A 25550-nucleotide genomic window follows, 5' to 3' on the forward strand; every position below is an offset into this window, starting at 1 on the left:
TGTGGGGCACAATTTTTGGAAAAAAAGGGAGGCTCCGCTTGGAGTAACCCTTGCTTGATGTGTTTTTAAAAGAAGCCAAGATGAACAGAGCTGGGATCAGGAAAGACTTTGCTACCTACCCCGGTGTCATCCTGGGGACGGATAAGAATGGCGTATTTTGGAATGTGCTTGATGCAAATCTAGCTGTGAAGTGTACAACTAGGGCACAAGTGCTGCCACTGAATGGGTGGGTGTGTGTGGGGCACAATTTTTGGAAAAAAGGGAGGCTCCGCTTGGAGTAACCCTTGCTTGATGTGTTTTTAAAAGAAGCCAAGATGAACAGAGCTGGGATCAGGAAAGACTTTGCTACCTACCCCGGTGTCATCCTGGGGACGGATAAGAATGGCGTATTTTGGAATGTGCTTGATGCAAATCTAGCTGTGAAGTGTACAACTAGGGCACAAGTGCTGCCACTGAATGGGTGGGTGTGTGTGGGGCACAATTTTTGGAAAAAAAGGGAGGCTCCGCTTGGAGTAACCCTTGCTTGATGTGTTTTTAAAAGAAGCCAAGATGAACAGAGCTGGGATCAGGAAAGACTTTGCTACCTACCCCGGTGTCATCCTGGGGACGGATAAGAATGGCGTATTTTGGAATGTGCTTGATGCAAATCTAGCTGTGAAGTGTACAACTAGGGCACAAGTGCTGCCACTGAATGGGTGGGTGTGTGTGGGGCACAATTTTTGGAAAAAAAGGGAGGCTCCGCTTGGAGTAACCCTTGCTTGATGTGTTTTTAAAAGAAGCCAAGATGAACAGAGCTGGGATCAGGAAAGACTTTGCTACCTACCCCGGTGTCATCCTGGGGACGGATAAGAATGGCGTATATTGGTATGTGCTTGATGCAAATCTAGCTGTGAAGTGTACAACTAGGGCACAAGTGCTGCCACTGAATGGGTGGGTGTGTGTGGGGCACAATTTTTGGAAAAAAGGGAGGCTCCGCTTGGAGTAACCCTTGCTTGATGTGTTTTTAAAAGAAGCCAAGATGAACAGAGCTGGGATCAGGAAAGACTTTGCTACCTACCCCGGTGTCATCCTGGGGACGGATAAGAATGGCGTATTTTGGAATGTGCTTGATGCAAATCTAGCTGTGAAGTGTACAACTAGGGCACAAGTGCTGCCACTGAATGGGTGGGTGTGTGTGGGGCACAATTTTTTGAAAAAAGGGAGGCTCCGCTTGGAGTAACCCTTGCTTGATGTGTTTTTAAAAGAAGCCAAGATGAACAGAGCTGGGATCAGGAAAGACTTTGCTACCTACCCCAGTGTCATCCTGGGGACGGATAAGAATGGCGTATTTTGGAATGTGCTTGATGCAAATCTAGCTGTGAAGTGTACAACTAGGGCACAAGTGCTGCCACTGAATGGGTGGGTGTGTGTGGGGCACAATTTTTTGAAAAAAGGGAGGCTCCGCTTGGAGTAACCCTTGCTTGATGTGTTTTTAAAAGAAGCCAAGATGAACAGAGCTGGGATCAGGAAAGACTTTGCTACCTACCCCAGTGTCATCCTGGGGACGGATAAGAATGGCGTATTTTGGAATGTGCTTGATGCAAATCTAGCTGTGAAGTGTACAACTGGGGCACAACTGCTGCCACTGAATGGGTGGGTGTGTGTGGGGCACAATTTTTGGAAAAAAAGGGAGGCTCCGCTTGGAGTAACCTTGCGGTGTTTTACATGATTTTAGAAGGGCGTGCCATGCCTATATCTGTGTGTCCTCCTCTTTTTCCTTGTCCAGCTGTTTTGTTTTTGCATGAGTATATGTCCTTGTCACTTTCCCATGTGTTTGTGTTGTGTTGTGAGTTGTTTGTCACCTTTTGGACACCTTTGAGGGTGTTTTCTATGTGTTTTTATGTGTTTGTGAATGCCTGCCATTGTTTCCTATGCAGTTCGAGTTCAGTTCGTCGAACGTTCGACGAACCGAACTCGAACGGGACCTCCGTTCGGCGAACCGACCTCGAGCCGAACCGGGACCGGTTCGCTCATCTCTAGTTATGATGTGCTGAGTTGAACTTACAGTGACCAGTATGAGTATGTGAGTGATGGCACCAAATGTAACACACCTGCCCCCCATTCACACCTGAGACTTTGTAACACTAATGAGTCAGATGACACCGGGGATTGAAAATAGCTACTTGGACTCATTTTTGTTGCCAGCAGATTTGACATTAATGACTAGGTCTGTTGAGCTATCTAGTGGGCACATCATATTTACACTGTCATAAAAGCTTGAGAATGACAACTTTACATTGTATCAAAGCATCATATCTTCATTGTTATCTCATGAAAAGGTTTAATAAAATATTTTCCGAAATGTGAGGGATGTAGTTATTTTACTGATATACTGTATTTTAGTCAATTAAAAAAACTTCACACTGACTTTTTAAACTGAAAACGTTAATAATGTTAATATATTTGTTTTAATATTTACACTAGGTTACTTTTATAAATGTATTAATGAAATATGAAATTTTGCAGAACAGATACAATCATTGCAATGATATTAGATAATATAAATGGAAATAATATTTTTTTACTTTACTTAAATCAAAACCTGGGAAAAAAAACAGGTGTGGTAATATTTAGAGTGAGTGCATACAACATCTTTTCCAGGTATTCCCCATGGAATAAAAATGACAAACTAACAAACTACTTATGCTTATCACACTCTGATCAGAGTTTGATCAGAATTTGATCAGAGTGTGATTCGATTCTCTTGGATGCGAAGAAGATGAAAAAAATTCCATCTTCTCTATTCTGGCAGTTCCTAAAAACCAGACAGTGCTTAAATGTCATCTGAGTGCAGTCCTATTTATTTCATGGACAATAGATAGCTGAATGCAATCTGTTTTCTGGATGCTAATTGCGATTTTTATCTTGGACAGATACTGCTGTAAAATGGTCATAGTAAGAGCTACAGGGCTGTCACAGGGTGGGATGACAGGACAGGGACAATTAGGCTGACCATCAGACTGGGGATTCTGCACTCCTGAGCTCAGAGGTACATTTGATAGTAGCAAGGTTTGAGTCATCAGCATGACCCTAACTCCTGTCTAAACCATGCTGTAACTCCCTTCCCCTCCTCCACTTAATAGATGAGCCAGGACTACAGTCACAAACCCACAAGTAAACACAGACAGGGGAAAAACCAAAACTCATACACACGGCAGGGATCAACAATACATGCACAGGAGAAAGTAACAAGGGGAGGAAGTAAACTGACAACTGGGAAACTTCCACACCGCACAATAAGCACACCACAGATCACCAGAATTGGATCATCACAATAAGATCGGAATTGCTGCACAAGCTGAAGCTATTATTGGCACTGAGTAGCAGGATCCAGAATCTTATATAGGAAGGAGACTCTTGTAATAGGTTATTAGCAAGAGCTGAGCTCCTAGCAGAAATCCCCAAGTCAGCAGAAATTAACTCCTGCAGGACTGAGGAACAATGCACATGAAACAGCCAACACCCAGCTCCGGCTGAATAACTAGGAGAAATCAAATTGCCTATCAGGCGCTGCAATGTGAACAGAGCCCGAGGCTGTTGTGACACCTAATACGTCTGGCACCAAATATTGCATGACAAGGGCTGCAATAATTAAAATGGTGGCAAAAAAATGACAATTGCCCTGCAAACAAATGTGGATAGGGAATGAATAAATAATTTTAAAAAATGGTGTTGGGCTGCAGCCCTCAGCTGTCTGCCTTACCTTGACTTGTTATAAAAAAACAGAGGGGACTACACTCCATTTTTTAACTTATTTATTTATAAATAATTTTAAAAACTGTATGGTTGCTCCCCTATTTTGGATAACCAGCCAAGGTAAAGCAGAGTACTGGGAGCTGGTATTATTAGGCTGGGAAGGCTCATGGTTATTTGGCCCTTATCAGCCTAAAAATAGCAGACTGTCTCCACCCCTGTCCATTAGATGCATCATTACTGGCTCTTCACCCCAGGCTCTTCCAGATTGCCCTAGTGCTTTTGTATTTGGTGTAATAGATTATGGGTTTGATGTCAGCTGTGTAATGTCAGAAACTTCTCCATTACAAACCCCTATGCTATCAGTCACCCCCAGTACTAACTTGGTAAGTGAAAAGTAAAAAAAACACATACAAAGTAAAAATAACACATACAGGAAAAAATACGAGCTTGAGAAATTCTGTGCCTGCTGCTGACCACAAGTGACCTATGAAGCCTCTTTCTGAGAATGAGGCTCTATAGGATTCAATGGTCTTTTTGGGACATTATCTTATTTTAATTGTGTTGGAACTTCAAAACATTGTTTTTAATTAAAATTTTCCTGTCTGTGTGTTTTTTTTTTACTTTATACTTACTGGGATAGTAACTAGGGTGTCTGATAGATGCCTCTCCATTACTGACCCCTGGACTTGATGTCAGCTGAAATCACAGCTGAAATCAACCACAAAAATATTATCCAGATTGCCAATGCACCAGGGCACTTAGGAATAGTGAAGCACCAGAATCTAGTGGATGTACCACTTCTAGGGCAGCTGCTGACTACTATCTTTAACCTGGAAAGGAACAAATTACTATGGACTTTTTTAATCTGATAATACCAACCTCTTTCTGCTTTAACCTGGCCAGCTATAAAAAAAATTGGAGGGACTCCACCTCATTTATTTAAATTCTTTATTAGTTAAACAAGGCTAAAAACACTCTTTAGTGTCCCATGAAGGTCATTAAAGGGTGTTAGTGTACAATATGTAAGGGGGGAACTTACTTTGCTTTTGTCAACTTCCAGAGGACATTGTGTGCCAAGTATGGCATCACTGGATCCTATATAGACCTGATGACATTATGTAGGCAGCAAATCACAACCATGCCAGTACCAGGTACGAAAGCAATGACTGTGGAAGTGACCAAAGCCAAACAGATTATTGATTGGCTACTGTTGCAGTCTTTCAATCAACTTTATTCAGCATACGAACAGCATCCAAACTCCAAACTGGACCACGGACTTCAGTGAGAAATCCGTGTTCAAGTTTGTGCACTGGACACGGTACAGACCCTGAACTTTACAGTTTGGATTCTCTCATTCCTAGTTATGAAATACTTCATGAGATAAGGCACTGAAAGGGCATCCCAATAACATAATTTAATTAGATATAACATAAAATAAGCAAAAAAAAAGTAGGAAAAATGTGCCAATACAAAAAAATTTAAATGAAACAAATCACAAACTTATTTGATCTCAAGACTTAACCAAACTATTTCTTACCTCCTTCAGTTGGACAGTTAATATGTTTGTGGTTTTTGCCTTTCAGCGCTGAACAAGGCGGAGTTGTGAAGAATATGCTTTCAGCCTTTAAATGACCCTTAGATCTGGCTGGCTGTATTGTGACTTTGTATTTGCAAGAAAATAATAGCCCTGGTAGGATAATGTGATGATCCTGTGGGGAGATATAAATATGATCCATAATCACAAAAGCAACAGGAAAAGATGGGCAATAAAGAGCGAGTGCTTGTACTGATAAGGTTTCCATTTACAGTTTACTCACAATATCGTATAGCTAGCATATAACTCGGACCATTGCTATCTGATGTATTATTGGATAGAACTTACTCTAATGTTACATTATGGGGTAGTTTGAGCCAACACTTTTTTTTCTCATGCTGATTTATTATGAGCAAAAAAAAATCGCTGCATGCTGTGATTGGCAGGGTATATCGGACAGCGTGCACCTGTTAAAATCAATGGGTGAGTGCAAAATTTAGCACTGCACTAGTCATCCGAGTGCAGTCCGATATACGTCTACACACTCAAAGGAGGAGATGGAGAAATTAAGTTCTCCATCTTCTCCTCACCTGTGCTCCAATTCTTGCATGTGAGAGAATCGGATCACAGTAAATGACACTTGGCTCATTTTCGGAGATGAGTTTAAACTAAATGTTATTTGTATAAACCATCCAATTCTCTCGCATAGGACTTGGTTCCACTTGCATTTTGCATAAATGAATGCAATCTGATAAAACATTGGATTGCTCTCACTCTAATGCAAAACTATACGACAGTGTCCATCTGTGATTGATTTCTCATGTCATATCGGCATGAGCAATGAATCGCAGCATGATGTGTTTGGCAGTTAGTCTCGGCTCACACGCACCCCCATACAGGTCTATAGGTGCGTGTGAAACATTGCACTGCACTCGCATGTCATCTGACCACAGTGTGATGTATGCAAAGGCAGGCAGCGGAGGAGAGGAAGAAAGTGCTCCCTCCATCTTTTCCACAGCTGTGATCCAATTGCAAGATCAGATCATAGTCGCATGACCTTCGGCTCTCACATTGGAAGTGGAACCGAATCCATAAAAGAATATACACTCTTCTGACTGTACCCTAACTGTGATAAATCAATGACGGTTGGAGTCTTTATGGCATTAGATTAAATGCTGTAGTGCAGAGGTCTCAAACTCAGCTGCATATATAGGCCACACATAGAAAAAACATTTATTTGGGGGTCCGCATTATTTGCAGGACAAAGTGACATTTTTTTAGTGATACTATTTTTTTATATAAACATTTGGATCACTTTTTTGAAAATGTTTAGCTTGTTTATTTTATTTTTTTCAAATGGCATTCATCATATGGGTTATGGTACAGTTTTATAGCTTTGGTCATTATGGATGTGGCAATAACAAATGTGCACTTTTTTGTTTATTGTAGCATATTTATATTATTTTGATTTTTTTTACCTTTTATTTCCTTCTTGCAAGTAATATTGTCTTACAATTAGCACCATATAGTAATTTTGCCAACATCATGTAGTAATGTGCCTATCTTTGTACAATCCTGTAGTAATGTGCCCATATTTGTCCCCATACTGTAATAGTGTGCTACATTCTTGTCTCCTCCTTGTTGTAATGTGATGTGCCCATCTGTGTCCCCTTTCTTCTAGTAATGTAGTACTGTGGCCATTCTTGTCCCCATCTTGTAGTAATGTGCCCATCCTTGTGCTAATTTGTTGTACTGTGACCATCCTTGTCCCCATCCTGTAGTAATGTGCCCATCCTTGTCACCATCCTGTAATAGTGTGCCAAATTCTTATCCCCTTCTTGAATTATTGTGCCCCATCCTTGTAGATATACTTTAGTAATATGCCCCTCCTTATCCCCATCCTGTAGTAATGTGTCCATCCTGGTCCCCATCATGTAGTAATGTGCCCATCCTTGTCCCCATCCTGTAGAAATGTGCCCGTCCTGGACCCCTTCCTGTAGTAATGTGCCTATCCTTGCCCCCAACCTGTAGTAATGTTCCCATCCTTGTGCACATGCTGTTCATCTTGTAGCAATATTCTCATGCTTCTTCCTCCTCGGATGGGTATTGCTGGCAGTGGGACACAGGAGTGACGATCTTTATTAATGGGTAAGCGGTCTGTATAGGGCTTCATCTTATGTTATATATACTTATTTGATCTATGTACTAATTCAGCTCTGTCCTAGCACCCTGGCTATTGCGGTTTATAATCTTACTCCTCTGGCCCACATGCCCTTGGGTGTTTTCCCTTTCTGTAGCACTTTTAACCCTTTCATGTTTTGTCTTATAATACATGTCATTTTGTATGAATAAAAATCTCTTTTATTGCCTTGCAAAAGCTCCTGGTCTTTCTGGTTCTTTCTGGTCCTCTTCTTGTAGTAATGTCCTCATCCTGGTTCTTATCTTGTAGTAATGTCCCCATCCTGGTCCCCTACTTGTAGTAATATTCCCTTTCCTAGTCCCCTTCTTGTAACAAAGTCCCATCCTGTAGTAATTTACCCTAATATGCCTTTCTTCACATACACATTAAAAACAAAAACTAAAGATTCTTCTCACCTGTCCTCCTTTCCCTCATTGTCATCTTTTCTGCATCTTGTGGCCCGCAGGCACATAGACTCCTTGCTGATCATGGAAAGTGCAGAGGGGTGCTGTCAGAGCTTTACTTCAGATGAATATATTGCTGTCACTGCACAGAGACAAACTCTCTGCACAGCTTTACCAATTGCAGATGCCAGTCAATCAGAGGCCAGCAGCCAACGTTGGTATATGACATCGGCTGCTGGCCTGTTATTGGCCGGCGGATGCCATTAGTAATGTTGTGCATAGAGTTTGTCTCTGCGTTGTGCTAGCAATAAATTTATCTGAAGTAAAGCGCTAACAGCAGCCCCCTGCACTGTCCGCAATCGTCAAGGGGTCAACGTGTCTATGGACCACAAGGAATAGCCTCAGGGGCTACATGTAGCCTGTGAGCTGCGTGTTTGAGACACCTGCTCTAGGATCTCAAGAGACCCCAGAACATAATAATCGTAATATGTAAAAAATGAAGGGACCCTTATACTCACCTCACTGCTCACCTCCTATCTCTTCATCCCCTCCACTCCTCATGTCCATTGATCCTCCCAGTCACAAGTCCAGTCCTCGTGCCATTGCATGTGCCCACAAAGGTCATGGTACATGCTATCACATCATGATATCACAGAATTGACTGCGACCTTTACTGGCACATGCATTGAACTCTTCCAGGCCAGTCAAATTCCGAAACACTGCCCAGCATGAGATTTCAAGGTGTCTGGTAGCAATCCAAAGATGTGCCAATACCGGATGGGTGGTGATGAGAAGCGAAGAAGCTGAAGAAGTAATCAGTAAGGTATGTATAGGGATTTTTTTTTATTTGATAACATTTTGATGGCCTTTTATGATTCAGAAAAATGGTAGCAAGTGGCCATCATTTTGCAGATTCCAAGCAGAAACGAATTACAAAAAGGTTTCAATTATTTTAAATTCCATAGAATTCTATTCCAATTAAATTTAATTGCTCATCTCTACATGGCAGAGTCAAGAGAGGCAGCAATAAACTTAGAGACAGTGCTAGCAAGGAGGGTCCTTGTTCTTATTCATTGCATGCACTTAGAGAAATCCTTTTTGCATTTGAGAAATATTTTTGGGTAGTATGGACAGTGTCTCACTCCTATATTTGGCTTAAGATTAACTAAAGGTTTGTAAACTAGAATGATTTAAAAATATATTATGTGTCACCATTTCCTTTAAAACATCTCATATATAAATAACTAGAGCTATCTTTTGTCATATGACTACAATCAGGGGCATAACTACAATAAGTGCAGGGGTTCTAATGGCACCTGGGCCCTAGAGCCTAGGGGGTCCAAAAAGTCCCTTTGGCCTATGTGAAAACAAAAATTCTATTGAATATTTGCAATAATTGAGTGCCTTGTTGGACAGTTTGTATTTGGACTCATGAGCTTCAAGTTACGCCACTGACTACACTGTCTACAATAGATTTATACTTAGGATTAGAGTTGAGCGCGGTTCGTGGTTCGTGGTTCTCCAGTTCGCGGCTCGAGTGATTTTGGGGCATGTTCTAGATCGAACTAGAACTCGAGCTTTTTGCAAAAGCTCGGTAGTTCTAGAAACGTTCGAGAACGGTTCTAGCAGCCAAAAAACAGCTAAATCATAGCTTGGTTTCTGCTGTAATAGTGTAAGTCACTCTGTGAATCAAACTATTATCACATTTCAGTGTATAGTGTGCGTGAACAGCGCCTTCAGATCACTGCTGTTTCTATAATGGCGATCGCCATTTTTTTTTTTTTTTTTTCTTGTCTTCCTTCCCTAAGCGCGCGCGTCTTGTGGGGCGGGCCAGCATGTCAGCCAATCCCAGACACACACACAGCTAAGTGGACTTTGAGCCAGAGAAGCAACGGCATGTGTGATAGGATCTGCATGTCACATGTCCCTGCATTATAAAACCGGACATTTTCTTCACGGACGCCATTATCTGCCTTCTGCGTCTTTGGTGTCAGACATCACTGTCGCAGCTCCGTCTTCCTGAGTCCTATAGCCGATACAGCTGTATGCGCTGCATACACAGCGTTAGACAGCTTAGGGAGAGCACTTTATAGCAGTCCTTTTAAGGGCTCCAACCGGCAGGGTCAGAGAGCCATAGGTGACAGGTCCTGCAAACAGCAACAGCGTCTGTGTAGCCCAGGTCAGGGATTTCCTACCTGCATTTCACCATTAGGAGGGAATAGAAAGGCAGGCTTCCATTCCTCTACCCAGAGCACCACAATCCTGCCACTGTACCCTCTTGTCCTCTGCACACTCCAACTGATAACTAAGCCATTATACTAGCAAACACTCAGTGTACCTAGTGGCATCCTATACGTGGCTATTGGACTTTGCTATAGTCCCACTAGTGCAAAGACATTTGCATAGCGCGTCTGCCTGCATTGCACACTCAAACTCATTTTAACTAAGCCATTATACTAGCAAACACTCAGTGTACCTAGTGGCATCCTATACGTGGCTATTGGACTTTGCTATAGTCCCACTAGTGCAAAGATATTAGCAGAGCACATCTGCCTGAATTGCACACTCCAACTTTTTTAAACTAAGCAATTTTACTAGCAAACACTCAGTGTACCTAGTGGCATCCTAAACGTGGCTATTGGACTTTGCTATAGTCCCACTAGTGCAAAGACATTTGCAGAGCACGTCTGCCTGCATTGCACACTACAACTCATTGTTACTAAGCCATTATACTAGCAAACACTCAGTGTACCTAGTTGTATCCTAAACGTGGCTATTGTACTTTTGTCTATTCACAGTATTGGAACGATATTTGCAGCACGTCTGCCTGCATTGCACACTCTAACTTTTTTAAACTCAGCCATTTATAGTAGCAAACACTCAGTGTACCTAGTTGTATCCTAAACGTGGCTATTGTACTTTTGTCTATTCACAGTATTGGAACGATATTTGCAGCACGTCTGCCTGCATTGCACACTCTAACTTTTTTAAACTCAGCCATTTATAGTAGCAAACACTCAGTGTACCTAGTTGTATCCTAAACGTGGCTATTGTACTTTTGTCTATTCACAGTATTGGAACGATATTTGCAGCACGTCTGCCTGCATTGCACACTCTAACTTTTTTAAACTCAGCCATTTATAGTAGCAAACACTCAGTGTACCTAGTTGTATCCTAAACGTGGCTATTGTACTTTTGTCAATTCACAGTATTGGAACGTTATTTGCAGCACGTCTGCCTGCATTGCACACTCAAACTTTTTTAAACTCAGCCATTTATAGTAGCAAACACTCAGTGTACCTAGTTGTATCCTAAACGTGGCTATTGTACTTTTGTCTATTCACAGTATTGGAACGATATTTGCAGCACGTCTGCCTGCATTGCACACTCTAACTTTTTTAAACTCAGCCATTATACTAGCAAACACTCAGTGTACCTAGTTGTATCCTAAACGTGGCTATTGTACTTTTGTCAATTCACAGTATTGGAACGTTATTTGCAGCACGTCTGCCTGCATTGCACACTCAAACTTTTTTAAACTCAGCCATTTATAGTAGCAAACACTCAGTGTACCTAGTTGTATCCTAAACGTGGCTATTGTACTTTTGTCAATTCACAGTATTGGAACGTTATTTGCAGCACGTCTGCCTGCATTGCACACTCAAACTTTTTTAAACTCAGCCATTTATAGTAGCAAACACTCAGTGTACCTAGTTGTATCCTAAACGTGGCTATTGTACTTTTGTCTATTCACAGTATTGGAACGTTATTTGCAGCACGTCTGCCTGCATTGCACACTCTAACTTTTTTAAACTCAGCCATTATACTAGCAAACACTCAGTGTACCTAGTTGTATCCTAAACGTGGCTATTTTACTTTTGTCTATTCACAGTATTGGAACGATATTTGCAGCACGTCTGCCTGCATTGCACACTCTAACTTTTTTAAACTCAGCCATTATACTAGCAAACACTCACTGTACCTAGTTGTATCCTAAACGTGGCTATTGTACTTTTGTCAATTCACAGTATTGGAACGTTATTTGCAGCACGTCTGCCTGCATTGCACACTCAAACTTTTTTAAACTCAGCCATTATACTAGCAAACACTCACTGTACCTAGTTGTATCCTAAACGTGGCTATTGTACTTTTGTCAATTCACAGTATTGGAACGTTATTTGCAGCACGTCTGCCTGCATTGCACACTCAAACTTTTTTAAACTCAGCCATTATACTAGCAAACACTCACTGTACCTAGTTGTATCCTAAACGTGGCTATTGTACTTTTGTCAATTCACAGTATTGGAACGTTATTTGCAGCACGTCTGCCTGCATTGCACACTCAAACTTTTTTAAACTCAGCCATTTATAGTAGCAAACACTCAGTGTACCTAGTTGTATCCTAAACGTGGCTATTGTACTTTTGTCTATTCACAGTATTGGAACGTTATTTGCAGCACGTCTGCCTGCATTGCACACTCAAACTTTTTTAAACTCAGCCATTATACTAGCAAACACTCACTGTACCTAGTTGTATCCTAAACGTGGCTATTGTACTTTTGTCAATTCACAGTATTGGAACGATATTTGCAGGACATCTGCCTGCATTGCACACTCCAACTTTTTTAAACTAAGCAATTTTACTAGCAAACACTCAGTGTACCTAGTGGCATCCTAAACGTGGCTATTGGACTTTGCTATAGTCCCACTAGTGCAAAGACATTTGCAGAGCACGTCTGCCTGCATTGCACACTACAACTCATTGTTACTAAGCCATTATACTAGCAAACACTCAGTGTACCTAGTTGTATCCTAAACGTGGCTATTGTACTTTTGTCTATTCACAGTATTGGAACGATATTTGCAGCACGTCTGCCTGCATTGCACACTCAAACTTTTTTAAACTCAGCCATTTATAGTAGCAAACACTCAGTGTACCTAGTTGTATCCTAAACGTGGCTATTGTACTTTTGTCTATTCACAGTATTGGAACGTTATTTGCAGCACGTCTGCCTGCATTGCACACTCTAACTTTTTTAAACTCAGCCATTATACTAGCAAACACTCAGTGTACCTAGTTGTATCCTAAACGTGGCTATTTTACTTTTGTCTATTCACAGTATTGGAACGATATTTGCAGCACGTCTGCCTGCATTGCACACTCTAACTTTTTTAAACTCAGCCATTATACTAGCAAACACTCACTGTACCTAGTTGTATCCTAAACGTGGCTATTGTACTTTTGTCAATTCACAGTATTGGAACGATATTTGCAGGACATCTGCCTGCATTGCACACTCAAACTTTTTTAAACTAAGCAATTTTACTAGCAAACACTCAGTGTACCTAGTGGCATCCTAAACGTGGCTATTGGACTTTGCTATAGTCCCACTAGTGCAAAGACATTTGCAGAGCACGTCTGCCTGCATTGCACACTACAACTCATTGTTACTAAGCCATTATACTAGCAAACACTCAGTGTACCTAGTTGTATCCTAAACGTGGCTATTGTACTTTTGTCTATTCACAGTATTGGAACGATATTTGCAGCACGTCTGCCTGCATTGCACACTCTAACTTTTTTAAACTCAGCCATTTATAGTAGCAAACACTCAGTGTACCTAGTTGTATCCTAAACGTGGCTATTGTACTTTTGTCAATTCACAGTATTGGAACGTTATTTGCAGCACGTCTGCCTGCATTGCACACTCAAACTTTTTTAAACTCAGCCATTTATAGTAGCAAACACTCAGTGTACCTAGTTGTATCCTAAACGTGGCTATTGTACTTTTGTCTATTCACAGTATTGGAACGATATTTGCAGCACGTCTGCCTGCATTGCACACTCTAACTTTTTTAAACTCAGCCATTATACTAGCAAACACTCAGTGTACCTAGTTGTATCCTAAACGTGGCTATTGTACTTTTGTCAATTCACAGTATTGGAACGTTATTTGCAGCACGTCTGCCTGCATTGCACACTCAAACTTTTTTAAACTCAGCCATTTATAGTAGCAAACACTCAGTGTACCTAGTTGTATCCTAAACGTGGCTATTGTACTTTTGTCTATTCACAGTATTGGAACGATATTTGCAGCACGTCTGCCTGCATTGCACACTCTAACTTTTTTAAACTCAGCCATTATACTAGCAAACACTCAGTGTACCTAGTTGTATCCTAAACGTGGCTATTGTACTTTTGTCAATTCACAGTATTGGAACGTTATTTGCAGCACGTCTGCCTGCATTGCACACTCAAACTTTTTTAAACTCAGCCATTTATAGTAGCAAACACTCAGTGTACCTAGTTGTATCCTAAACGTGGCTATTGTACTTTTGTCTATTCACAGTATTGGAACGTTATTTGCAGCACGTCTGCCTGCATTGCACACTCAAACTTTTTTAAACTCAGCCATTATACTAGCAAACACTCACTGTACCTAGTTGTATCCTAAACGTGGCTATTGTACTTTTGTCAATTCACAGTATTGGAACGATATTTGCAGGACATCTGCCTGCATTGCACACTCAAACTTTTTTAAACTCAGCCATTATACTAGCAAACACTCACTGTACCTAGTTGTATCCTAAACGTGGCTATTGTACTTTTGTCTATTCACACTACTGCAAATCTATGTGCAGCACCTCTGCATGACAACCTCGTGCTCTGTTTTTAATAAGCTATAATGATAGCACAAAATACTGCCATTTTGTGGCATCATAGAACTGGCTGTTGTATTCCATTAGTGCCCCACTGGTGACAAGCTATTTCTAGCACCTCTACATCACACCCTCATGCACATTTAGCTACGCTAATGTTATAGCAAACTCATGGAATTCATTGCTGCATTTCATAATTCGGAGGGATAGAAAGTCAGGCTTCCTTTAGCTTTTCCTTCTGTTCATAGACAGCATCTCCAAGACAAATTTCCCCTCCACGTCTAAGTGTGGAGAGGCAGCTAGTGCGCATGCGTGTGCCGATGTACCCCAGCTGCAGCATAATTACAGTGTTTCGCCTAGTGAGTATGCTCAGCCTGACTGTGCCATTCCTGACGCTAAGTCTTCATTTCGGGATACAGCGCATGCTCCCACACTAAGTGTGAAAAGCCTCTTTGCACAGGTGCTTGCATTCTGTGCCGGGTCTAAGTCCTGTTTTGTGCCTAGACACCATGCTAAAGCTGATAGTCTTTTTTCAGAGACTGTATTTCATGCTACTGAGCATGCTCAGGCACTTCCTGCATCAGAGACTAGGTCCGGTAATGAACTCTTTGGCCCTGGCCCTGATGTGGGGGTCCCATATAGACCACAGGGCATCAGGTGTCCTCCCAAATGGCTTGCAGAGGCCCACACCTATGACTTGTCACCGCATTATTGATGGTCAGACGATGACTGGTGAGGTGTTTGGGTCATGGCAGCCATGAGGTCATCATTGAAGTTGCGTTTCCAAATAGGACGCTAGTTATGCCACTCATGACGTGTCACTCTGCTTTTGTCTCCAGGAGGTGCATTGTGGTTCACCCTGGTTTGGGGCGGACCCAGGTTATAAAAGGGGCTGGAGCCAACAAGGAGGTGCGCAGTCTTCTATTATGCTCCGAAAGAGCACACCTCCATGTGTTGAACCCATTGCGGCTTTAGGCCAGAGGTAGGCAGGGATAGGGTGGTGGATGCAGGCCACCACCACAGTTGGTAACGCAGAACGGTTAAGACCAGCTCCTGTCCTAACAGTCCTGCTTGTGCAGCCCAGTGGCATTAACAGGCCTGCTGCTGCTGATGCGCCTGCTGTCCACAGGTGTGGCCCCTACGCACACGGTCAGCGTACTCAATGGCCCCTGTGTTGTTAACAGGGAGTTCCTGGGCTGGGTGGGCATGTGGACCCTGTGACGCTAACAGGGCTCACAGTCTCCAGATCCGAATGGCGTCTAACTCGGTTCAGGCTACTATTAGTTTCATAGCCACACAGCTCTGTATCCTCCACCAAACCTTCAAGTTGCCAACCTCTCCTTTTCCAACTGGGAGCACGGTGGACACTGACTGCTGAAGGTGATATATACCTTTCTCTTTCTTTTCTTATTAATTTTTGTTATATAGCGGTCACAGATTATATACCACTTTATCCAAATCTGCCAGTCCCACTGTAACAGATGTTGTTTCTTCAGCAAATGTTACAGTTGTTTAACCACCAAATCCACGGACCAAAATTTTTTTCCCCTTTCCAACACACCTGTTCCCCTTTCCAACAGCATCTGTCCTTTTTCAACTCATTTTGGGATATGACCAAAAGTGCAACTGTGCAGGGACACCGTACTCAACGCCATCTCAGCACAGCAGCCATCCCTCGGTCCCTCCGATGTGGACAAGTAAAAGACCATTTCCTCCTATCCATGACAAAGTGTTGAGATTCACTCTGTGCAGCACTGGTGTTTAGTGGAAAAGTAGATCTAAGATTGCGTACCACATTCTGCAGATACTCCTGTATACGTGCGTCTATTTCTATGGCAGGAATTAGTTCGCCAAATTTTGTCTTGTACCGGGGATCTAACAGTGTGGCAACCCAGTATTCAGGATTACTTCAAATTCATACAATCCGAGGGTCATGTAGGTAGTGCAGCAAGAAGGCGCTCATGTGTCTTGTGCATCCAGGAGGACCAAGTCCTTGGTGTGTTGGTGGCAGAGAGGTGAGAATCGTGCATCCTTCCTCTGCCCTCTACCCACAACCTCGCACAACCGAAATGTGAGCAAGCTCTCACTCATCTGCTGAGTCTTCCATGCCCATCGCCAGTTCGTCCTCCATTTCTTCATGGGCTCCTGCACTTTCATCAACACTTTTTGCTGATACTATGCGCCCTTGTTAATCCCTCTCCCTCACCATGACTGCCGCATAGGTGCCGCTGACCATCTGGACCTCGTAGATCTTGTTATCCCTTCCGCATATGACTCCTCCTGTACTTCCTCCCCTTCCTCTTGTCCCAACACCTGACTCCGAATAATAATTACAGTGTGCTCCATCATGTAGATGACCAGAATTGTCACGCTGAGAATGACATTGCCAGTGCTAAACATCTTCGTCGACATTTCAAAACTGTGTAGCAGGGTGCATAGGTCCTTGATCTGACACCACTCCAGCAGCGTGATCTGCACCACCTCTGGATCAACTTATCCCAGGCTATATGTCTTACCGTATTTCAGCAGGGCTCTGCGGTGCTGCCACACACGCTGCAACATGTGCAGATTCCAATTCCTGCGTGTCGGAACATCGCATTTCCGGCGTTTAACTGCCAGACCCTAAGACTTCCGGAGTGATGAAAGTTGTTGAGCTGCTGTGTGCGCACGATGGAAGTGAGCACATAGCGAGCGTGCCCGCTGCACAAGGCCATGTAGGCCGTGATGGTGTTTTAAAAATTGCTGGAGAATTCGGATCAACACGTGAGCCATAAAAGGCACGTGTGTCACATTGCCCTGAGGATGGCCCGCAGCCAGGTTTGCATCATTGCCGCACACGGCTGTTAAGTCACCAACGGAGTCCGCTCCGTCAATTTGTACTCCGGTCGCCAGGTGACAACGTGTTCCTTTCATGAATAGTGCTGATGATGGGAGAGTAGTCGATGCCAGCGGCGCAGGTGGACGCAGGTTATGCTCACCCACTGGGCTGCATTACCTTGACAGATGCAGAATCTCTGGCTGAATGTAGCTGGTGGGTATCTCACAGATGAAATACCATCATTCAGCTACAACCAATGGGAAGACACCACACCCTTTTTTATGCCCATCCTGTCTGCAGACCACTGCCAGACATAGCTATGAACCTCTGGTTAATTTTACCCCCAGTTCAGTTTTATGATTTTGTGTGCTTGTTACCTGACTACTTTTCCTGCTTGCTGTTTATGTACCTTGTTGGCCGATACGCATTTCACCTCTGCTTGTTTTCTGATTAAGTCCTGGCCGTCCCATTCTGTTCCTGTTCCTCAATTAATGTTTTGACCCTGCCTGACTACTATTCTCTGTAATAGCGGTGTGACTCACATTTCCCATACATTTCAAAGTAAAACTTTGACCGCCTGATGGCATTGAGCTCTGCTGCCAGCATAGTAAGGAGGTGTGTGGTAGTCCTTGTGCGCAGTTGCAAGGAAGGGTGGCCTGACCACACAGGGTTTGCGCAAAGGTAGAGGACCCACACGAGGTTGAAGAGGCAGAAGCAGTGTATTAACTTCTACATACAGAACAAGGATTGAAACAACTCGTGGGGACGGCAAGACTTGTACAGCAGACCCTTCTCCATCTCTCACCATAGTTTGCCAGTGCCCAGTCAGTGACATGTAATGACCCTGTCTATGCTTACTGGTCCAAGTATCTGTGTTGAAATGCACCCTGTCGCACACAGATTTTCTCAAGGAAGTGGTGATGTTGTGTGCGACATGCCGGTGTAGCGCGGGCATGCTTTTCTTGGAGAAGCAGTGGTGATTGGGCATCTGGTACTGGGGCACAGCGACAGACATAAGGTCTGTAAAATCCTGTGTGTCCACTACGCGTAAAGGCAGCATTTCGGTAGCCAACAGCTTACAGAGGGATAGAGTCAACCACTTAGCTTTGTCATGGGTCGCAGTAAGTGGCCTTTTATTTGACCACATCTGAGGGACAGAGATCTGGCTGCTGTCTGTAGACGGTGTTGAGTAGGGTGTCCCTGGAAAAATGCAGGTTTGTGAGAAAAGTGCAGGCGGAGACATGATGTTGGCTTCATCTTGCCTTCAGATCTGTTCATCTTGTATCATTTTTAAAAAACACAGCAAGCAAGGGTTACTCCAAGCGGAGTCTCCCTTTTTTTCCAAAAATTGGGCCCCACACAGACACCTTATCAGTGGCAGCACTTGTGCCCTAGTTGCAAACAGGATGTTTTGATTTGCATCAAGCACATTCCAAATCCACAAGCATTTACTCTCCCCAGGATGACACAGGGGTAGTAAATTCCTTCTGGATCCATGACTTGTTCATTTTGATGAACGTCAGTCTGTCCACATTGTCACTGGACAGACGCGTGCGCTTATCTGTCAGCACACACCCAGCAGCACTGAAGACACGTTCAGAGACAACGCTGGCAGCTGGACACGACAAAATCTTCGAGGCGTAACTGGAGAGCTCTTGACATTTTTCTAGATTTGAAGCACAAAAGGAGCAAGGCTCCATTTGCAAAGTCATTGCATCGATGTTCATTTGGAGATACTCCTGTATCATCCTCTCCATCCGTTGACTATGTGTCAGACTTGTTGTCTCTGGTGGCCTTGCAAAGGAGGGTCTAAAAAAATTATGAAAAGATTCCATAAAATTGCTGTTACCAGCACCAGATACGGTCCTACTGGTACGGGTAGACTGTTGAAGATGACGAGGCCGTCCCATGTTTGTCAAGTTACAACTGGGAGAATCACTCCCTTCACCTGCACGGTTGTTTGGTGGAAAAGCCGAGCTAAGATCGAGTAACAGCTTCTGCTGATACTCCTGCATACGTGCGTCCCTTTCTATGGGTGGAATTATGTCACAAAATTTGGACTTGTCCCGGGGATCTAATAGTGTGGCAAGCCAGTAGTCATCATCACTTCTAATTTTGACAATACGAGGGTCATGTTGGAGGTAGTGCAACAAGAAGGCACTCATGTGTCTTGCGCAGCCATGCGCACCAAGTCCACGCTGTGTTTGTGGCATAGAGGTGCTAACCGTTCTTTCTTCCTCTGTCATCTCCCCCAACCTCTTTCAACTGAAATTTGACCAAGGTCCCCCTCATCTGCTGAGTCTTCCATGTCCATGGACAGTTCGTCCTCCATATCTTCATGTCCTCCTGCACCTTCCTCAACATCTCACCTGCTACCATGCGCCCTTGTTGATCCCTGTCCCCCATGGTCCCATGCCTGCCGCGTTGGTGATGATGAACGTCTGGACCTTGGTGATGTTGTTGTGTCTTGCGCATATGAATCCTCCTGTAGTTCCTCCCCTTCCTGTTGTCCCACCCCCTGACTACGAATAGTGTTTAGCGTGTGCTCCAGCATGTAAATGACTGTAATCGTCATGCTGATAATGGCATTGTCAGCGCTAAACATATTCGTCGCCATGTCGAAACTGTGCAGAAGGGTGCATAGGTCCTTGATCTGAGATCACTCCATCAGGGTGATCTGCCCCACTTCTGCATCTCGTTGGCCCAGGCTATACATCATGACGTATTGCACCAGGGCTCGCCGGTGCTGCCACAGTCGCTGTAACATGTGGAGAGTTGAATTCCAGCGTGTCGCCACATCGCATTTCAGGCGATGAACCGGCAGGCCGAAAGACTTCTGGAGCGATGCAAGTCGCTCAGGTGCGGCGGTTGAACGGCGGAAGTGAGCACTGCAGACAGTTTCCGTGCCCTGGTCAGAAGGCCATCTAGGCCGGGATAGTGTGTTAAAAATTGCTGGACAACAAGGTTAAACACGTGAGCCATACAAGGCACGTGTGTCACCTTGCCCAGGCGAAGGGCCGCACCCAGGTTTGCAGCATTGTCGCACACGGCCTTACCAGGCTGCAGGTTGAGTGGAGACAACCATTTATCAAAATCAGTCTCCAGAGCTGCCCACAACTCAGTCGCTGTGTGACTCCTATTTCAAAGACATGTCAAGCTAAAGACCGCCTGATGCCGTTGCGCTCTGCTACCAGCATAGTAATGAGGGGTGCGTGATTCCTTCTGCGCAGTGAGAACGCTGGTGGCCTGACCAGGCAGGCTTGGGGCGGAGGTGGAGGACCCAGATGAGGTGGAGGATGCAGAAGCAGTGGCGGAACTTGGACAGACAGAGGATTGACACACAAGTCGTGGGGACGGCAAGACTTGTGCAGCAGACCCTTCACCATCTATCACCATAGTTACCCAGTGGCCAGTCAGCGACATGTAACGTCCCTGTCCATGCTTACTGGTCCAAGTATCGGTGGTGAAATGCACCCGTTCACACACAGAGTTTCTCAAGGAAGCGGTGATGTTGTGTGCGACATGCTGGTGTAGCGCGGGCACACCTTTCTTAGAGAAGTAGTGGCGACTAGGCATCTGGTACTGGGGCACAGCGACAGACATAAGGTCTCTAAAATCCTGTGTGTCCACTAGGCGGAAAGGCAGCATTTCTGTAGTCAACAGCTTACAGAGGGATAGAGTCAACCTCTTCGCTTTGTCATGGGTCGCAGGAAGTGGCCTTTTATTTGAACACATCTGAGGGACAGAGATCTGGCTGCTGTGTGTAGACGGTGTTGAGTCGGGTGTCCCTGGAAAAATGCAGCTTTGTGAGGAAAGTGCAGGCGGAGACATGATGTTGCCTTCATCCAAAGTTGGTGCTATCGATGTCTGAGAGAGCTGTACACACTCACTTGTTTCCCCTTCCAAACCAACTGACGACCTACCAAGCAAACTGCCTGTTGCGGTTACAGTGGTGGAAGTTGTGGGTGGAAAAACAGGTGTGACAGCTGTCCCCACAGTCCTAGAAGATGACGAGCGCGCGGATGCACTGGAAGGGGCAGGCGGTGGATGGTTCGCTCCGCTAGGCCGCATTGCAGCACGGTGAGCTTCCCATCGGGCCATATGATATTTATTCATGTGACGATTCATGGAAGAAGTTGTCAAACTGCTGAGGTTTTGACCTCTACTAAGAGAACCATGACAAATTTTACAGATCACATAATTTGGGCGATCTTTTTCTATGTCAAAAAAGGACCTGGCTAGGCAAGGCTTAGAGGCCATGCGACCTGTTGATCCACCCCGAATAATGCTCAGAGGCAGAGTGGTGGCTGAGGATGCAGTTGTAGACGTGCTACCAGTGCTCCGACTGTGTCCAGGAAGGCGCCAGGTTACTTCGACGTCGGTTGCATCCTCCTCCACCGCCTCTGTTGACCTCCTCGAGTGTCTGACTGTGGGTTGACAGTAGGTGTGATCTAGAACTTAATCATCAATTGTTGTGTTTGCACTCCCCTACCCCTCAGACCGAGTTTCTTCTTGCCCTGACCGAATATTTAAGTTGTCATCCCAATCGGGTATCTGCGTCTCATCTTCATCAGTATGTTCCTCATTGCCTATAACCACAGTTGTTGGAAAGGCAGCATTTTGGTAGCCAACAGTTTGCATATGATGAAAGTCAACCTCCAAGCCATTTCATGCCCTTCTAAAAGCATGTAAAACACAGCGAGGGGACTCCAACCACAGTCTCCCTCGTTGCCACTAACTGGGCCACACACACCCCACTTGACTGGCATCGGTTGAGCCCCCTTTTGAAAAAGAAAAAGATGCTTTGCATGAAGCACTCTCAAAAATACGCGTGCCTTTCCCGTCCCCTGGCTGACCCAGGGGAAGAAAAGTCCTCTGAGAGCCATGACTTGTTCATCTTGGTTCTTTTAGAGACACAGCGAGGGGACTCCAACCACAGTCTCCCTCGTTGCCACTAACTGGGCCACACACACCCCACTTGACTGGCATCGGTTGACCCCCCCTTTTGACAAAGAAAAAGATGCTTTGCATGAAGCACTCTCAAAAATACGCGTGCCTTTCCCGTCCCCTGGCTGACCCAGGGGAAGAAAAGTCCTCTGAGAGCCATGACTTGTTCATCTTGGTTCTTTTAGAGACACAGCGAGGGGACTCCAACCACAGTCTCCCTCGTTGCCACTAACTGGGCCACACACACCCCACTTGACTGGCATCGGTTGACCCCCCCTTTTGACAAAGAAAAAGATGCTTTTCATGAAGCACTCTCAAAAATACGCGTGCCTTTCCCGTCCCCTGGCTGACCCAGGGGAAGAAAAGTCCTCTGAGAGCCATGACTTGTTCATCTTGGTTCTTTTAGAGACACAGCGAGGGGACTCCAACCACAGTCTCCCTCGTTGCCACTAACTGGGCCACACACACCCCACTTGACTGGCATCGGTTGAGCCCCCTTTTGAAAAAGAAAAAGATGCTTTGCATGAAGCACTCTCAAAAATACGCGTGCCTTTCCCGTCCCCTGGCTGACCCAGGGGAAGAAAAGTCCTCTGAGAGCCATGACTTGTTCATCTTGGTTCTTTTAGAGACACAGCGAGGGGACTCCAACCACAGTCTCCCTCGTTGCCACTAACTGGGCCACACACACCCCACTTGACTGGCATCGGTTGACCCCCCCTTTTGACAAAGAAAAAGATGCTTTGCATGAAGCACTCTCAAAAATACGCGTGCCTTTCCCGTCCCCTGGCTGACCCAGGGGAAGAAAAGTCCTCTGAGAGCCATGACTTGTTCATCTTGGTTCTTTTAGAGACACAGCGAGGGGACTCCAACCACAGTCTCCCTCGTTGCCACTAACTGGGCCACACACACCCCACTTGACTGGCATCGGTTGACCCCCCCTTTTGACAAAGAAAAAGATGCTTTTCATGAAGCACTCTCAAAAATACGCGTGCCTTTCCCGTCCCCTGGCTGACCCAGGGGAAGAAAAGTCCTCTGAGAGCCATGACTTGTTCATCTTGGTTCTTTTAGAGACACAGCGAGGGGACTCCAACCACAGTCTCCCTCGTTGCCACTAACTGGGCCACACACACCCCACTTGACTGGCATCGGTTGACCCCCCCTTTTGACAAAGAAAAAGATGCTTTTCATGAAGCACTCTCAAAAATACGCGTGCCTTTTCCGTCCCCTGGCTGACCCAGGGGAAGAAAAGTCCTCTGAGAGCCATGACTTGTTCATCTTGGTTCTTTTAGAGACACAGCGAGGGGACTCCAACCACAGTCTCCCTCGTTGCCACTAACTGGGCCACACACACCCCACTTGACTGGCATCGGTTGACCCCCCCTTTTGACAAAGAAAAAGATGCTTTTCATGAAGCACTCTCAAAAATACGCGTGCCTTTCCCGTCCCCTGGCTGACCCAGGGGAAGAAAAGTCCTCTGAGAGCCATGACTTGTTCATCTTGGTTCTTTTAGAGACACAGCGAGGGGACTCCAACCACAGTCTCCCTCGTTGCCACTAACTGGGCCACACACACCCCACTTGACTGGCATCGGTTGACCCCCCCTTTTGACAAAGAAAAAGATGCTTTTCATGAAGCACTCTCAAAAATACGCGTGCCTTTCCCGTCCCCTGGCTGACCCAGGGGAAGAAAAGTCCTCTGAGAGCCATGACTTGTTCATCTTGGTTCTTTTAGAGACACAGCGAGGGGACTCCAACCACAGTCTCCCTCGTTGCCACTAACTGGGCCACACACACCCCACTTGACTGGCATCGGTTGAGCCCCCTTTTGAAAAAGAAAAAGATGCTTTGCATGAAGCACTCTCAAAAATACGCGTGCCTTTCCCGTCCCCTGGCTGACCCAGGGGAAGAAAAGTCCTCTGAGAGCCATGACTTGTTCATCTTGGTTCTTTTAGAGACACAGCGAGGGGACTCCAACCACAGTCTCCCTCGTTGCCACTAACTGGGCCACACACACCCCACTTGACTGGCATCGGTTGACCCCCCCTTTTGACAAAGAAAAAGATGCTTTGCATGAAGCACTCTCAAAAATACGCGTGCCTTTCCCGTCCCCTGGCTGACCCAGGGGAAGAAAAGTCCTCTGAGAGCCATGACTTGTTCATCTTGGTTCTTTTAGAGACACAGCGAGGGGACTCCAACCACAGTCTCCCTCGTTGCCACTAACTGGGCCACACACACCCCACTTGACTGGCATCGGTTGACCCCCCCTTTTGACAAAGAAAAAGATGCTTTTCATGAAGCACTCTCAAAAATACGCGTGCCTTTCCCGTCCCCTGGCTGACCCAGGGGAAGAAAAGTCCTCTGAGAGCCATGACTTGTTCATCTTGGTTCTTTTAGAGACACAGCGAGGGGACTCCAACCACAGTCTCCCTCGTTGCCACTAACTGGGCCACACACACCCCACTTGACTGGCATCGGTTGAGCCCCCTTTTGAAAAAGAAAAAGATGCTTTGCATGAAGCACTCTCAAAAATACGCGTGCCTTTCCCGTCCCCTGGCTGACCCAGGGGAAGAAAAGTCCTCTGAGAGCCATGACTTGTTCATCTTGGTTCTTTTAGAGACACAGCGAGGGGACTCCAACCACAGTCTCCCTCGTTGCCACTAACTGGGCCACACACACCCCACTTGACTGGCATCGGTTGACCCCCCCTTTTGACAAAGAAAAAGATGCTTTGCATGAAGCACTCTCAAAAATACGCGTGCCTTTCCCGTCCCCTGGCTGACCCAGGGGAAGAAAAGTCCTCTGAGAGCCATGACTTGTTCATCTTGGTTCTTTTAGAGACACAGCGAGGGGACTCCAACCACAGTCTCCCTCGTTGCCACTAACTGGGCCACACACACCCCACTTGACTGGCATCGGTTGAGCCCCCTTTTGAAAAAGAAAAAGATGCTTTGCATGAAGCACTCTCAAAAATACGCGTGCCTTTCCCGTCCCCTGGCTGACCCAGGGGAAGAAAAGTCCTCTGAGAGCCATGACTTGTTCATCTTGGTTCTTTTAGAGACACAGCGAGGGGACTCCAACCACAGTCTCCCTCGTTGCCACTAACTGGGCCACACACACCCCACTTGACTGGCATCGGTTGAGCCCCCTTTTGAAAAAGAAAAAGATGCTTTGCATGAAGCACTCTCAAAAATACGCGTGCCTTTCCCGTCCCCTGGCTGACCCAGGGGAAGAAAAGTCCTCTGAGAGCCATGACTTGTTCATCTTGGTTCTTTTA

General features: G+C 45.1%; 1 protein-coding gene across 2 annotated transcripts in view; it reads right to left on the reverse strand.

Moving 5' to 3' along the window:
• Positions 1-25550, reverse strand: part of ANOS1 (anosmin 1) — a 356611-nt gene that overhangs the window by 36487 nt on the left and 294574 nt on the right. For both annotated transcript variants that reach the window (XM_075335484.1, XM_075335483.1), the window contains one exon: positions 5273-5444. In XM_075335484.1, coding sequence (XP_075191599.1) covers positions 5273-5444 — 172 coding nt within the window. The remainder of the gene's footprint in view (positions 1-5272; positions 5445-25550) is intronic.

This window comes from Anomaloglossus baeobatrachus, chromosome 2 (assembly GCF_048569485.1).
Source record: "Anomaloglossus baeobatrachus isolate aAnoBae1 chromosome 2, aAnoBae1.hap1, whole genome shotgun sequence".
NCBI lineage: Eukaryota > Metazoa > Chordata > Amphibia > Anura > Aromobatidae > Anomaloglossus > Anomaloglossus baeobatrachus.